The sequence below is a fragment of the Corvus brachyrhynchos genome, unplaced genomic scaffold (genome assembly GCF_000691975.1).
Source record: "Corvus brachyrhynchos isolate BGI_N302 unplaced genomic scaffold, ASM69197v1 scaffold28, whole genome shotgun sequence".
Lineage (NCBI taxonomy): Eukaryota > Metazoa > Chordata > Aves > Passeriformes > Corvidae > Corvus > Corvus brachyrhynchos.
The window spans coordinates 3,708,532-3,724,930 of NW_008246058.1; the positions used below are offsets into that span (position 1 = coordinate 3,708,532).

The following is a 16,399-nucleotide window of genomic DNA, read 5'->3' on the forward strand; positions in this document are numbered from 1 at the left end:
ATTCCTGTGACACATCATTGCCTCCTAGTTTAGATATCTTAATTCTTCCAAATTATGTACTAGTATAATAGGTTTTATTGAAGACCAGCAGGAAATATATTATTATTATTCTTTCTATTGGCCATAAGCACTTAATTCCCATCTGTCTCTTCCACCTCTGGCTTTGCATTCAGGGTACACCCGGAGAATAATTGCTTATGATACAAAAGGGAACAAGTTTGTTAAATGTGCAGACATGAAGGACAGACGAATGCATCATGGGGCCACTGTCATCAAGGACAAGCTGTATGTCACGGGAGGACGATGTCTCACCCCAGACAATGTCATCCAGGACCTGGATTCCTTGGACTGCTATGATCCAGAGACAGACACGTGGACACCAAAGGGAAAACTGCCACACAAACTCTTTGACCATGGGTGCCTTACACTCCAGTGTGTGCCCTGTTCTAACCTTCTCTAAATGACTTTTGGTACTTCCTTGATATTTTGTCCCTTTCTTCCCAGAAAGGAGCCACCTCACTCTGCAGAGAGCACATGGGGAATCTTCATGGGGTCATGCAAACTCCTGCCCTTGAAGGCACCAACGGCGTTAGTCCTTCCCAGACCCTGTGCCAGAAAGGTCATGAGCTTTGTGCTCACGCTGTATTCACCTGGCTGATATTGCATGTGGTGCTGCTGAGTCCAGTGTGGAGGCCTTACCCAGCATCTCAGGAGGAAACAGGAAAATGATACTGGGTAAGAACCCAGTGTGGGATTTGTCCTGGTACAGACTTTAAAATGAAAAGTGAAAAGGGATGCTGGTATCTCCAGGGAAAGTAAGATCTTTGTTGTCACACAAACTCAGCTGCCTGCCACAGCCCTTTGCTGCTCATTGCTGACCGAACTTTCCATTTCCAGTGATGGGAGTGTTTACAATAGGAAGCACCAAGCTCCAGTCTTGTAGCCAGCCCAGGAGCAGCTTCCTGAGTTCACTGTGGTAATCAGCTCATAAGAAATAAAAATTTAATGTTCCTAACAGCAAATTAGAAATTGGCTAAAGACTGATGCTTTGATCTGAACTCTCATATTGCAACAAGATACAGATTTGACTTCTCTGAGCTAACACTATTCCACAGTGCAGGGAAGATTTTTGTTCCATCTGCCTGCCCTCTGAAGGAGCAGGAGAAGACAGGATGGAAATTAAGATTGTCTGCATCTTCTTTTTCGAGGGATCTTGTTTTGCAGGGATCTTACCTTTCCTTTTGCATGAGGAATAGCAGTGGGGTTAGTTAGGATGACTTTGGCTGATGGAATTCCTGAAATCTGGAATAGCGGAGAGGACACATGGAGGAAAGGGGATGTAAAAGAGAAGAGGTATTTGGGAGGAACAGTTTCTTTTTCCCCTTCTCCTCTCTCCAAACCACTGGAAAAAAGCCCATGAGACAAAGCCAGTGACAGGAAGCCAGCTTTCCAAGAAGAGCAAGTCTAAATCTGCCACTTGGCAAAACAGCTCTGGCTCCACCAATATTTTTGTGGGGTTCTGCCACTAAGTGCATACTTTTAAAGGGAGGGGATTAATCATCAGACACTGAGCAGGCTGTGAACTGCTGTTAGGTCACTGGGCTTGGTAAGATTGCTCATATAGCAAGCAGCTTTACAGAGAGCACTGATGACCACCATCTGGAGAAAGGATGGCAGAAACAACACCTCTTTTCCTTCATATTTGAAAGAAAGTGGGACTTTTCAAAGACAGGACAGCATGAGGAAACCACACTCAACCTTTCTCTTCAAAAAGGCTGCATAGCTGTGTGGTCACAGGTCACCACCACATTGCAGAAAACCAGCTCCAGACACTAAGATGCCCTCCCATAAATGGAGCAGGAGTGTGACAGAAATAGTTAACAAAGTGGAAGGCTGAAAGGAAGTATTTGGTATCATCTGCTGGTTTAACAATGCAAAATAAAAGGGCTATTATTGTTTGCATGAGCTTTGTGTTCAGGAGTCCCCATTGTTCCCTCCCGTTGTTGATAAAGGGAATTGTTTTTGCACCAGTGGGTATTGCCAGGGTTTCCTTCTAAGAATCTGAGTAAACCTGCAAAAAATGAGTGGGAACTCAAACTCCTCTCCCAGCTCAGAAGCCTTTGGCTAGACTTCTCTTCTGTCTTTCAGTTTCTATCATCATCTCCTCCCTGTGCAAAGCAGAACTAAATCATGGCACTTGCCAAATTGAGCTGGAGCAGTGATTCATCCTGCTTCCTCACAGACCAGCTCCAGCTCTCTGGAGAAAGAAGCCTTGTCATGGCCAATTATGGAAAGTCTGCCCCAGGGAGATGTTTATTCCTAAGCCTGCAGTGCTGCCTTCCCAAACTCCTTCCTGTTGTGACCCCACTCAGCTCCAAGCTCCGGGAGACGCCAGTTGCTGCCATGCATTTTAGCTGACACGGATCCTTGCCAGGCTCGTGACTGTACCCAAAACTGAGGGAAAAAAAAGGTGACTTGAGAGCATAATCCCATGTTTGCAAAACACTGCCACAGTCATTGGTTTATGCTTGGAAGCAAACTTCTTTTTTTTAATTCCCGTATCATGTAACCAGTGATTTTCTCTGTGTTCATGTGGGACCAAGCAGTATCTTGCACAGCTGTAGCTGGGCAGGAAATGGGGAGTGCAAAAAAGAGTCAGGGTTGCAGCAGAATTGACCATCTTTCCCCCATCTCTTGAGGAGTCCTCACTTCACCCCCAAATCCATGAAGATGCCAAGGGCTATGGCCAGCTCTGCTCTGGCTGCAACCCTGTGCTCCTTCCCTTCACAAACTTCTCACCTCATGCCCATAATTCAAGGAATTTGGGATTGCTGGGCAGTAAATTCAAAACCTGGTTTCTAATAGGCTTCTGTCTTGTGGTCAGTTTTGATACAAACTCTGACAAAGCTTCTGGGGCCCTTTGAAGAAGGGTTGAAATCAGAAAACAGTGTTGAGCCTTTCCAAGACAGACAAGGGATAGCAAAGTTACTCAGTCACGGGTAGGGAGCAGCACACGCAGCTACAGGATGGGGTATGAAGCTCTGAGTGGGTGCTAGGGGGAGAGGGGATGTTGCTTTTCTAATCAAGGTGCTGACCGCCACCTGGCCCACCTAGACCAGTACCTAATACCATCCTCACTGCTTTACAGTTGTAAAAACACTGCTAGCAAAGGTTGGCCAAGGTACCTCTTTCTCCAGTGTCAGGAGGGGAATTTTCGTAGCAGGATCTGCAAGGTTTTCACTCCCTGATACACTTTTACATGCTTTTTCAGAGGTCTCATCATCTAAATATTCAAGTATTTGATTACTCATTTAGATGGGAATCTCCCATGGGAGAGCAGCAAGTTACTTCACAAATACAATGATGGCTCCATGAAAAGATGGGAATTTGTTGCTTTTCATTTAATAACCATGGAAGCCACAGAAAAGAGGATTTTTAAAAAGATTTGTTGATTGACAATCAACTTCTAGAAGGGTTGAGCACCTGCTGCATTTTGTCAAATCAGGGAATGCTCTAAAAGCTCTTCACCTCCAAGGCCGTATTCTCAGGTGTCCTGACAGCCACTAGATCATGGAGACCGTAGGACCACATGGCTGAAAGCAGCCTGCTCCACGGGACAGTGGGTTACCCAGTCCCTCATGGTACTTGTCCAAAACACTGAAAATCTCCCATGAGAGATGCTCTGGTCCTTCCCCAAGCATACTTGAGGTGTTATTGGCCTCAGAGCTTTTAATACTATTTATCTTCTTTGCTGTACCTTCTGCCACAGAGATAAAGGGCTATTGATTAAGCTTTTAGATACCATATATTTTTTACATCTTTAAAGTTTATTAGGATGTTTCAAAGTCTGTAGACTAAACAAACACAGCCCTTTCAATCTTTCCTCATAAGTCATGTTTTCTAGACCTCTGATCATTTTTGTTGCTCTCCTCTGGACAATTTTCAGTTTCTTCGTTGGTGGTTTTTTATTTATTTAAATGCAGAACCATGGCTCAGCCTTGCAGTGCTGAGAAGGGCAGTAAACCCTTTCTGCATCTTACCTACAGCATTCCTAGTCTCAGAGCCCAGAAGGATTTTGCTTTTCACAGCAGCAGCACATTACTGACTGGGGTTCAGCTGTCCTCACAGTTAAGGAATGTTTGCAAGTTTGGGCAAGGTCACATGGAAAGACTGCAGGACATCCAGAATCTCCCAGGGTTATTCCCTAACTCCATCTTTGCTTTGGCTCATCAGAATTCCAAGTCAGAACCTGTTGAAAACAATGTCTCTCCATGGCTTCAACAAGGGGCTTGGGATCTGGCCCTAATTATTGTGTTCTCAGCTGGGTTCATCACTAATTCTATTAATTTTAACAGCAAATATTTAATGTCTAAGTCATTTTTTTTATACTAGGGGAAAAGTTTCAGGCCAAAAAAGAAAAGGAAGAGAGATTGCACTTTATTTTCAACTTTCTTCCCCTTGCCTTCCTGCAAACCCAGAGCTGAGTCCTGCTCTACAGGCAGCCTGTGGCGGCAGCTTTGCTTTGATCTCAGCAAAGAGTCGTAGGTTAAGCCTGTGTTTTTTCACTGTAACCGTTTATCAAACAATGCAGTCCTTTCCAAGAGCAGCCTTTTTCTTCTGCAGTAATATGTTTATAATTATAATGCATTTCCTGCTTCTTTTTGATTAAACACACCTGACAAAGTAGGAAAGATGTCAATGTATAAATAAATGGGCACACTGAGTTCATTGCTTTGTCAGTCCTCTTTTTCCAAATGCCAAGGAGTTCATTGCGAGGTGAATCCTCTAGCTGAGAAGGAAACAATTGGGTAGAGCATATATGAATAGCGTACAGGGTAATTTATCCCTGGCATTGTTCCTTAGCCTGACCTGAGAGCCATTAATAATTGACAGCAGCAAAAACAATCCCTTTTTAAAAATATAAACATCCATACTTTTTTTCCAGCTGCTTGAAAGCTGCCCCCCAGAAGTTGAAGTCCTATTCCCCATGGCACAATGAGCATGAATTCCTCAGTGCAAGGTTGTACCAGCAAAGGAGCTGAGATCTGCTAATTAGTGAACTGCTAATAATGTTTTCAGTGGCTAAATCCAATGAGTTTGCCCACAGTGCAAATGAAGCAGAGTTCATATGGACAAACTGGTGTCTCGGGCTGCTGGTGCCACCAATGTCCACAAGGCTCCTCAGGGTTTGTGTTGGAGCCCTGAGAGATTGATCTGGCCTCTTTTGTTTATTGATGTTTCCAAAATAGTAGCAGAGCAGTGAGGAGCCCAACTGCTCTGTCACTCGGCAGGTCACCCACTGGCTCCAGCTGCCGCCTGTCACTTCTCTCCCCAGGGCTCTTTGTTTGCCTGCACTTCTTTCATGTTGCAAGAGCCCTTTCCCAGAAAAGCAAGCAGCAGCCCATCTTGAGCAGCCCTGGGCCAACAGGCACATGTGTCATGGCTGCTTTAAACACAAGGCATCCCCACAGCTGTTAGAGACTTTTGGCTTAAGAGTCAGGGGTGAGCCATGAGATAAAACATTGCTCGAGGTGGGAAAAGGTGGAAGAATCTGGTCCACTTCTTCATCTGGTGAGGAAGATGCTTGTAACCATCCTCCTCTATCTAATCTTCCCATGTCTAGTTCTCTGAAGTTTGTTTCTTGACCAGGCTGTGCCTTCTGATGTATAAGCAATGTCCCACCACCCCTCCCTGAAGCAGGCATGCTGGGACAAGGACAAAGGCATGTCTGCTTCCTCAGATCCCCCAGTGCCACATCTGTAATGACATCCCCTGAGTTTTGCCCTGATCTTGGCACATTGCTGAGTTTTCTCTTTGCTCTCGGATACCTTCCTGGGCTCTGCAGTTGCCCTGAACTGACATTTGGAAGTGGCAATGACCACCCAGAGCACCAGGATGTGACACCAAGGACCTTCAAGTCCAAATTTTCAAACTGATGGGATGCTTCTGGTCTGGAAAATCAGCCCAAATCAATCTGAGCCTCAGAGCAGAACCCTGGCACCTCTCTGTAAGACCTGGGGGACTGTAGGGGAATGTATTCAGCCCTGAGGAGCAGAGAACAAACTTCATGGAGAGTGCTGCAATGTCAAACTTGGCTACAAAGCTTCAGTGCTGGGAAAGGGCAGTGTTTTATCCAGATCAGCAGCAAGCCCTGGAATTAATAGGCTTGATTAAACCATTTTGATGTGCATGGTATGTGGAGATAAGGGCCCAGTTCCCTAGGGTTTCCAGTGAAAATTAGATGTTAACATAATAGTACGTGACATTCCCTGACAGGGGTAAGGAACACTGCTGGAAGACAAGAGACAAGTACAGACCAAGGGGGAAAAGAGGCACCTATTCAGAGAGCAAAGTTATCATGAACTTGCTGGATCTGTTTCAATGCTGAAATGACGTGGACCCTGGCACCAGGCAGATTGAAAGCAAGGGATCTATGCCTGCTTTGTGTTGTTATGACACATGTATTTCCCTGAAAATGACATTAAAGTGTACCAGAGGCTCAAGTATTTTTCTGTTTATCTATTCCCTGGGTAGGATCCTAGAGACAGCCTGAGCACTGCAGAATATGGCCTCTGTCAGGTAAACTTTGCCTCTGGCATGAGGACCATCAGCAAATGTGAAATGGGAAGCCAGGGTGTCAGGGCATACACGACTATTGCCCACAGCCGCCTGGCAGGGCTGCATCCCTTGGAGACACACAAAGGGATGAGCCACAGGAGGACACTCCCCTGCCATGCACTGAGGTTTGCCAGAAAGGAAGCAGATGGCATAGGATGATTCCTCCCCATCGTATTGACCCTGCGTTCATCGTGTGCAGAAACAAGGAAAGGCTCCTCACCACCCAGGCTGTGTCAACAGTGCCTCGATGTGTTTCAGGCCACATTTCAGCCCTGGCACTCCCTGGCAGTGGAACTTGCAGCTGAATTACCCATTAATTCACGGTGTGGACTAACCCATGTGTGTGCACATAGAGCCATGGCATCCCACAAAGACTCCCAGCAACTTAACTGAGTGCCAGCTCAAACCTTGACCAAGGAGGAAAGCAGAGAGGTCCTATGGGTGTTCTTCAAGATGCTGTGATATTTAATGGATAATTCAGACCTTTTTAAAAGAAGGAAGTCTTTGGGCTTGGTAGGTTCTGACTGAAGGCTTCTGGCTGAGAGATCCTTTTTAGAGCCTACAAGAGTTGCCTGCATATAATGACTTGGAGCAAATGTCAGTAAATAGAGCCTGTTTCTTCTTCCAGGGGGCTCTGGAAATTTTCTCAGGAGAAAAGTAGCAACATGCAATGAAAGAAGTGGTGCAGGTAAACTGAACTAAAAATGGCAGGGAAGCCAAAAGCATGTTCACCTTTCTAACCTTGAGCATATGTTTTTTATGGCATGAAATGTGACATGCACAGTCAATCACGGATATCAAGCTGAGAGTCTGTTATTTGTGATGGCAGCATAAAGTACACAGGCCCTCACTCCAAAGGGCTAATGAGAAACTGGGAGCTGAGGACACAGATGGCCCTCAGAGCATCATCAGCTGGAGTTTCAAAGCATCCAGCTCATTCATTAGGCAAGAGTAACACCTTATGCCATAACCTGGATAACTGAAGTAGAAGTAAAGTAAAATAAAATAAAATAAAATAAAATAAAATAAAATTCAGCTCTTTCCTGTGCTCCCTGGTCCACAGAACAGCACACAAATATGATCAATCAAGTGCCAAGGCCCAGGACTTTCTGGAAACTTGGGCAAAACTGGCTGCACCAACCTCTTCTATCCCCAGGTGCCTCAAAGCCAGAAGGGAACCATTACCCTTCACCTAGGAGAAGAGGTTTTTCCCCTAATTTTCCATAGCAAGATTTTTCCCTTCCTCAGGAAAGGTAGCAGAAGGGTTGGGACAACTCTAGGAATAGGCACACATCTGGGAAATTGGATCCCTTATGCTTTTAAAAACAAGTGTTTGATAGAGTAAGGACAGAACACTCAGACAGCTCAGGGAACTCTGATTTCCAGGAACAAGCTATAAAAGCCATTTAGATTGTCTGAAAATACTTTGACATTTCCCTTTCATATTTCCAAAGCAATTTCAAAGGTAAGATAATAGGCAGTGCAGACCAGTCTTCCTAGGACTGCCACCAGTGAAGGGAAATGCAAGTGGGGAAATGATTACATGGATCAATAGGATTTTGCCTTTCTCATATTTGTTTGACTCTAGAACACATTTTCCTGTACTGATTTGTGGCTGGTCTACTGCAAATACATGGATTTTCATGTATGTACAACATACTGATTTGTGGCTGCAGGATGTTGGTGAGCTCAGCTTGATCAGGAGAAAATCCCTGCCCCGGTTTTAGTAGAAACCTTCAGACACACTGATACTGCCAGGCTCAGTGGGATATGGCACTTGCAAACAGCATGAGTCATTTGCCCTGGAGCTGTAAGAGCAGAGAAGATATGAAGATCTAGATCAAATTGGTGAATCTGCAGCATCTGACACAGTTTAAGAGGTTAAGCCTATTTATAGACAAATGAGGGTAATTTTCATAGCTGAAGGGATTGTATTTTTTTTTTCAATAAATTCATAATAAACCCTTGGGAGGAGAATACTGAGATCTGTACACAGATAACTCTTTGGAGATGAGAGGAAGTTTGTCCAAGACGAGGATGGAATTGAAGCAGTCTGTAACTCAAGACTGCATTATCCTCTCCCTGGATTAAGTTTTGCTTTCAGAACAGTACAAAGCATCCCTGTGGAGCCAGATCTTGATCTCCCTGCCTGGTGCATAGGTGGAACCCACACAAATACATTCAAAGGGGGAAACTGGGAGAGACAGAATGGATTTGCATCCACCAGGAAATAAATAGCTTCTTTTCAGAGGAATTTCTGTTATCACTTCTTCTCTTACTTCTTCTTTAGTCAAATATAATGTTTATTATTAAAAGGGGACAGCATTTTGCCCTTTTAGTGACATGAAATTAAGTAAACATTCTTGAACTGACAAATTGTAAACTACTAGCCTTACAGTTCTGTGGTAGATCACACCCCCTCTCATTCTGGTCATGTCATTTGCCTGTGGATTATGTCTTGCAGCAGAATCAGCTCAAAGCCTGCTTTGAATTGTGCCTAAATTCTGGCTCCAGGAAACCCTCTTGGTTATCAGTAATGGCAAAAATGAGAGTTAGTTTGCTAGTGAGTAGCAGCAGTGCAGTTACGTGGCATCACCAGTAAGTGAGAAAGGATGGGACTTGCTGAGTGATTGTGGGTAAAACATTGTTTCTTTCATGTCTCCAATGCCACGTCATTAAAATAACGATACCAACCCCATAAGGGCATTTCAAATGAATCTGCTAAAGCCTAAAAAAGCAATGCCTTTTGTGAATTGCCAAAGATTGCTTTTGTACAATCTTTCTGCAGCTACTTGCTCTTTAGGAAGTAACCACACCTTATAGAAACACAGCTCTTATATTAATATAATTATGATCTTAAATGAATGGGCAATCATCTGGATAAGCACAAAGACTTATGAAAAGAATATGGGACTGATTTTCACTAAGGTTACCCACCCTCCTCAAAAAGAAAACAAAAAACAACCCACAAGGAAAGATAAATAGGGCTGAAGTGATGAAGTTAGCCCCCATCTCCTTTTCCTAAAATAGAGGTATTTTAACACTGCTTTCCATAGACATCAAGGATGTATTGACTATGGACTTATAGACCCATGAGAAAAGCAGGACCTTATGAAGAGGACACAAACACCAGCAGGATTTGCAGGTGGATTGGGCCCATGGACTAGTGATGCTTTCACTTCAGCAAAGGCTCTCTTGCTTGGAGGCAATCTCCCAAGTAAGCTTGAAGATTTGAAAATCATCCCTTTGAGGTCATCTGAAATATTTTACTAAATTCAGGATAATGATGTAAGGATGTATGGAGCACTCCATGCACTCAATTAATTCCCAAGTCTTCAGTTTCAAATCATGCCAAAACATAGCATTTCTGTAATATGCATTTCTACATCCCAAGTCTGTAGAACCAGGTCCTTGCTTGTCTTCCTGGAAAAATCAAATTTCTCTGTTCTTTCAATATTTTTACACCAGCCTTTCTGAGATGCCTTTTTGTAACATCCCCTCAGCATCTGTTTTATTTTAAAAGGGTAAAAATGCATTGAAGTCTCACACATTCTTGCTACTCTCAAGGTTCTCCAGTTATGTTATTTATATTAATCCATACCCTTTTTTGTTAGGTTTTGGGTTTGGTTTTTTTTTTTTTAGTTTAAATTTCATATACTCAGTGGCAAGGACAGAGACCTACAGGGTGTGTTGTTTTTAAAACCATTTTATTTTGTCTGCTCTGTGATGAAAACATCTCTGCAAATGTAGGATTGCAAGGATGTTTGGGCACCTGCCATCACTCTATTAACTTTAAGCTGATCCTAGGAACTGGCAGTACTTGACTATCCGGTTCCCAAGTAGCATTTGTGAACTGAAGGAGTCCTTCAATCTTGTCTTCCAAGTATGATTCCTTGGGTGCCTGCACTCACCATCTGTCTTGGTAAGCTCAACTCATCCTGAAATCTTACAGTTAACATGAGACATCTTCATTCTTTGGCCTCTGCATGTGTGTCTCAGTACAAAAGAGGACATGTTGTGAAGATGCCCAAGCTGGCAACCCAGGAGACTCAACAGCATAAACTTCGTCAGCACTTGTGCAAGTCAGAGTTCCTACTTTATGCCCTGCAGCTTGGTCTGGCAGTAGATGGGTCAAATGCTTCAAAGCAGCCTTGTAGCATTGGTTAAGTCTCCCAGGACTAGCACAGGGCTCCCTGGATCTTCTAGTTTTTCACACCTTCCCAAAAGCAGCTCCACTCAGTGTGCTTCAAGCAAGGCTAGCAAATCAATCAGCTGCCTTTGAAAACTCTAGCCTTGGTCTTTGTGACCAGATCCCCTTGATAGCAGCACTGCCTGGAGTGAGCAAAGAGCTTTTCTTGTTTTCCTCAGTCAGAATTTAAGCAAACTTTTGCTGACCTCTTCATTTTGGCTATTTGATTTCAATGGGAAATGGACTGCACAGGGAACTTGGACCTCAGGCCTTGTATATTTTCTCTAATATTTTTTTATGTTCACTAAAAAACATTTACTAATATATTAAGCTAATGTTTCTCTACAGAGGGTCACACACAGTTCAGCATGCATCTTTCATCCAAAGATTTCTCCAGGTCTCTAGTGTTAAGTTTTTCTAAACAGGTCAGCTATTTACTTGCTGTTACTGAAGGGAACAAGCAGAGTCCTTCTAGCTGACATCTAAAATAATGAAAGGAAAACCATATGTAAACCATACTTTCTGGAAATAAACTAACCCTTCTACATTTACAGGGTCGGGGGAGTACGAGTGACCCCACATATCCCCATGTGACTGCCCAAGTTTCTACATAGCAGGAGAAAACAGGTCACACAGATGTAGTTACAGAAGTTGAAATGGGGATGCAGGGAAGATGAGGAAACACTGCCAGATTTAGAGTAACAGGTGGTTCCTCTGTGGCATCCACAAAGAACGAGTGGTGCTGGGTGCTGAGTGCAACCTCTGCCGAGACGCCTGCACAACACGGGGTGGAAAAGTGTCTGCAGGGATGGGCCACCATGGAAAATAAACAGAGGAACTGGCACATATAGCATCAGCCCTTTCCTATAATTGGTCCTGCAAGGAACTTTGGAGAAACCTGACCCTGTGATAAAGACTGTACCTTAGGGCTTTGGAAAAATGGGACTTAGGCACCTGCTGCCCAGACTATGTCTGACTATCAACAAACAGCTTGGCCACGATGCATGGATCCCAGCGAGTGCTTAAATACCTTCACAGACGTGGGTGTTGCTGTCTCAGTTCTCCTGTTTCCTTTCCATGCTGAGCAGAAAATAGCTGGTCTCTACTTCGCATGTTGGAGAAGACAAACGCACTCTGCTGTGTCAAATGCTATTTGAAATGAGGTTTGTATCTTAGGGGCCCACTCCACTCAGAAGAAATAACCCATTCCCATTTCCAGCCCAGCAGATGCACCTCATGTGACCCTGCAAGTTTCTGCCCAGCAGAGGACAGGTCACATAGAGACAGTGACAGAAATCCAAGCAGAGATCTGTGATATGGAGATTATCAAGCCCCAGCAGCTAGGGGAGTGAACTCACAGCAGTCAAGAAGAAAACAGTTAGCTCAAGGTTTGAAACACAGTCTCTGGGGAAGCTCAGAAAAACTTCCCATAGGCATTTCAGTGTCTCATATGGACACTGAGCTGGGTTCCCCACCATTCTACCCCTCCTGTGAGCACTGGCATGTAAAGTAAACATGAAATGCTATAGTCATCATTTACCTCCAATTAATGTTCTTAATCCTGTCCAAGAGAAAGAAGATCTGTATTTTAACATCCTAAGCTTACAAGATTACACTGCTGCCATGTGCCCAGGGTTTTCAAAAGGTGCAGCCAGACCCTCCCTAGTCCCACTGACCTTTTCCCATTGATGACTAACATCAGGCCTGCCTGTACGAGCAGAGACCAAACTAGTGCAGAGTCGCAGTTCCTTGGCAGGGACTTTGTTCACTTTCTGTGCCGCATTTAATAACTTTGGGTGGCACTTATTGGAATACATTTTCCAGCAAGTGGCATGCCAAAGCTTTGATGAAATCAGGCCTTCTGTCTGATGTCAATCACCTACCCTTTGCCAGTTCAAAAGTGCTATCCAGGCTGGAAAGGCAAGTCCTAAGGAGTGCTTCAGCCCAGAACACACAGCTAAACCTGGCCTAGCAATATGCTGTAGTAAAAAGAATTCATAGTCCACAGCCTTCAACCTGTTCTTCTACACTTTGTGTTGGACTACAGACTCACCAAACTACTGGAGGTACTTCCAAGTGTCTTCCTATCTGTTTTATGGGAAATCTTTCATGGACACTGGAGCTGGAATGTGCGCAGGCATGGGTATCTACTGCAGGCATGGGTATCTACTGAGGGGCATCCAACCTGAAGTGCATCCACCACCTTATTTTGCAGACATTACATAGTCTTTACAATAGATTGACCCAAACGGCTGATTACAAAAATGTGAAAATATGTTATGGTGTGGGCAAAGCTGAGTTTCAGATTATGGCCCAAGGCTATCCTTGCTAAATATGCAAGAGTAGACATTGTTCTCACCTTAGATTAGGTTATACTTTCAGTTCTTGTTGTTCCCTGGTGTCAATAGGACGTATGTTCTCTGGCATCTGCATCAGACCCCTTTGCACCAGTCCCCGATGGCTGCAGAGCTGCAAATTCTGCTTGTGGGTGGTGACTTTGCCTCCTGATCTTTTGTTTTCAAAATGCAGCTGCAGAGGAGAGGAACACGGCATCATTATTGCTATGAAAGGTCTTTTCATCCCCTGTGGTTTCCGGGTTAGAGCTGTGTTGGCTGAGGATTCCTCCCCCAGGGTGGAGGAGTAATGGAAACACAGCCTAAAACAGGATCAGGAGGGAGATGTGAAAATGAGCACAAATTTACAGTGTATGAGTCAGTGCCACAAGGAATCTCTATCCCATAAGTCAAGATCACACCTCCTCTTGGTACAGCAGAGCTGTTCCCACACAAGGAGAAAGCATCCTGTGGTGTTCAGCATCTTAAAAAGGACTTATGTCCTGACTGAAAGTTTAATAGTGGGAAAATATTTTCAGGTCAGTAAAATTGCAATTTCAGAGAAAGGTAAGAAAAGCAAGCATGAGAAGCTGCATTCATTAGCTGCTGTAAAATAATATACACCAGGCACTGAGGCCAAATCCTCTGCATCTGCAAATCAACAAAGCCTCACTGATGCTAAACTGATGCTGAACTGATTAGTCCTGCCGATGAGCTGGCCTTTGTCATCAAAACCAGTTCTTGTTCTGTAAGGGGTCCCTCATAGGTTATTATATTTTAAAATTGTCATTAACAGCCTCACTTCAGATTGTTCAGAGGAATCAAACTATGGCTCTAGCCCAAGGAGTAGGCAACATGGGCTGAGAAATACCCAAAACAACAGGTCCACTGTTGAGTGTCTCCAGACTCCCTGGCCCTATAAATCCACAGTCCGTGGCAGACTGGGGCTGTCGGTGGCTGGAGCTCCACCCTGAGCCTGTGGGTTCTCCAAGGAAGATACCAAGTCCTTCAGAGTTGGAAGAATTTGTCCCCCAAGGAAAGAGCCAAGGCCCAACAGAGAAAGACCTTCTCCTTTTAGGTAAGTGTGAACAGGGCAAAGCAGAGTGAAGCCCTAAGAGCAGGACCAGGATTGAGCCCAGGCAGGATTAGTAGGTTGACACTCAAGGCAGCCATGAGGCAGACTAGACAAGCTGCAGTCTGCTCTGAGCTAAAGGTCCAAGGGACTGGCACAACTGCGGTGAAGAAGCACTGTAAAAAGAGTTATTTCTATTGCTGTGTATGTCTTGAGGACCAAACACTTAACTGAAGCAGAAATGGGGTGTAAGAGGGCAGGTCAGAGCAGAGAAACAGTGGGTGGGACAGCTGGTGGGACTGCTACATAGACCTGACCACTGGGCCATCCATCCCGACATCCTGCTTGACACCCACCCATGGCTTCTCCGATGGGCCACACCAGTGGCCAGAGAGCAGCCTCATGCCGCACTGCCTGCTCACCTGTCACATGCAGGCAGAGCAATGCACTGGCTGTGCAGCAACAGTGCCGAGCCTGCCCCCCGGCAACCTCAAAGCCCAGGGAGGCACCTCACATTCTTCTGCCATGAAGCTGCTCGTCCGGCCGAACCCAGCTGCCTGCCTCAACCCTCCCACCAGCAGCTCTCCTGGGACGTGCAGGAGGAGCTCTTCCAGGAGAGAAGGTGCTCACAGAGGTGGTGGACAGGTGGTGTCATTCCCCATCTGTGGGCAGATGGTTTTGGGACAACTGCTTCCAAGGAATTGCAAGATGAGGATGACTCATGCTCAAGCATCTACCAGCCTGGGAGACACCCCAAGAAACCCAGGACAGGGGAGCCCCAGGACTCAGCCCAGGACAGCAGCCTGGACCATACCTGTGCCCTTGGCACCCACTTCCCAACCAGTTCCTCACAGATGTCCATGAAGATGTGCACTTGCACAGGCAGAGGGGACACTTGTCACCCCCTGGATCAGTAGGACATGGCCAAAGGCAGGCCCTGAGCCACAGAGTATCCACTCTCCACGTCTCCTGTTCTGGGGGGGCTGTGGCACTGTATTATGAAAACCTGTGTGTAATTTCTCAAGTAGCTGGTCTTTGCTGCACTCAGTTTATAAGTGCAATGCCTTTTTTCCTATTCGTTGGACTGAAAAAATGCTGCTGGCAGGTTCAGGATGTTCCCAAATAAAAATCATGTTTCCAAGGGCATATGAACATCTTCCTCTCTTCCATGAATTTACATGGCTAGAACCTGGTGAACTGCTCACAAGGCACTAGGAGGAGCAGGATCGGGTCATCCTCTGGAATCCATCCTGGCTTATTTGAAAGCAGATGCTGTTTCAAATACAAACTGCTGAGTAGAAGATGCCATTTGTCACTCTTGGGAGCAGATCTTCACTGTAGAGGCCCCCATCTGATTTGCACTAGATTGCCTCATAATGTGCAGGTGATTTATGCTATTCTTCAACTATGAATTATATTTACATCCACTCTACGGTCTCTTTATATTGCTAAAGTGTAGTAATGTGACCATAGGGTAAGTGATAGTGATAATTTGTCTACAAGAAGAAATTCATCAGAATAAATGTGTGCATGAAGAAGAATCTTTTTTATCTTGGAAAATATTCTGTCTGGTTTCCTCATGTGAAAAAAACCATTCACAACACAGATTTGATCTGCAGGCGTTGTTTCCCGTGACCCAAACATCACAGATATGTGCTACATCTTCCTCTGAAATGGGGTCAGAAATTATGAATCTCTTCTGTAACTAACATAATTTTTATTCAGCGTATTTATCCAAAGATCCCAATCAGAGAGTAAAAAAGCAATCTAAATTGTGAATGAGGATAAATTTGTCATGCTTGCTTTTTTTTCATTTGCTTTTCCAGCATCTGGAGAACATATCTCTTCCTATTCTAAGCTATTTTTCCAGGGTGATTTTACTTACAGTCAAAAATGAGCATTGTGAAACCAACTGTTAAATTTAGATCTTCAGGCTGTTTTCATCAGAACAAAAACACAGGGATTTGTAGCTGTCAGCTTCCCTAAAACTAATTCATACAGAATGACCAAATCCTGAGCTCAGTTAACTTAAGGTGGTTTCTTGTGATACTGGAGACATAGGCATGAAACCAAGGTGTCTTTGGACCTTAGGATGGGGGATCTTTTGACTATTTCAGGAATGACCAGACTGGGAGAGGTAGCTGGGAGAGAGGAACTTCAGTGGTTTCTCACTGCTAGCTTCCTGCT

At 44.6% G+C, this 16,399-nt stretch overlaps 1 protein-coding gene and 1 long non-coding RNA gene across 2 annotated transcripts in view; one reads left to right on the forward strand and one right to left on the reverse strand.

The window, feature by feature from the left end:
- Nucleotides 1-4,728, forward strand: part of KLHL38 (kelch like family member 38) — a 9,926-nt gene extending 5,198 nt beyond the window's left edge. The window contains exon 4 of the mRNA XM_008642613.2: nucleotides 174-4,728. Within this exon, the coding sequence (XP_008640835.1) occupies nucleotides 174-460 (287 nt within the window). The 3' untranslated portion in view covers nucleotides 461-4,728. The remainder of the gene's footprint in view (nucleotides 1-173) is intronic.
- LOC108449597 overlaps nucleotides 1-16,399 on the reverse strand; it is a 24,094-nt gene that overhangs the window by 1,456 nt on the left and 6,239 nt on the right. Inside the window, exon 2 of the long non-coding RNA XR_001865823.1 lies at nucleotides 13,167-13,336. This is a non-coding gene — a long non-coding RNA (uncharacterized LOC108449597). The remainder of the gene's footprint in view (nucleotides 1-13,166; nucleotides 13,337-16,399) is intronic.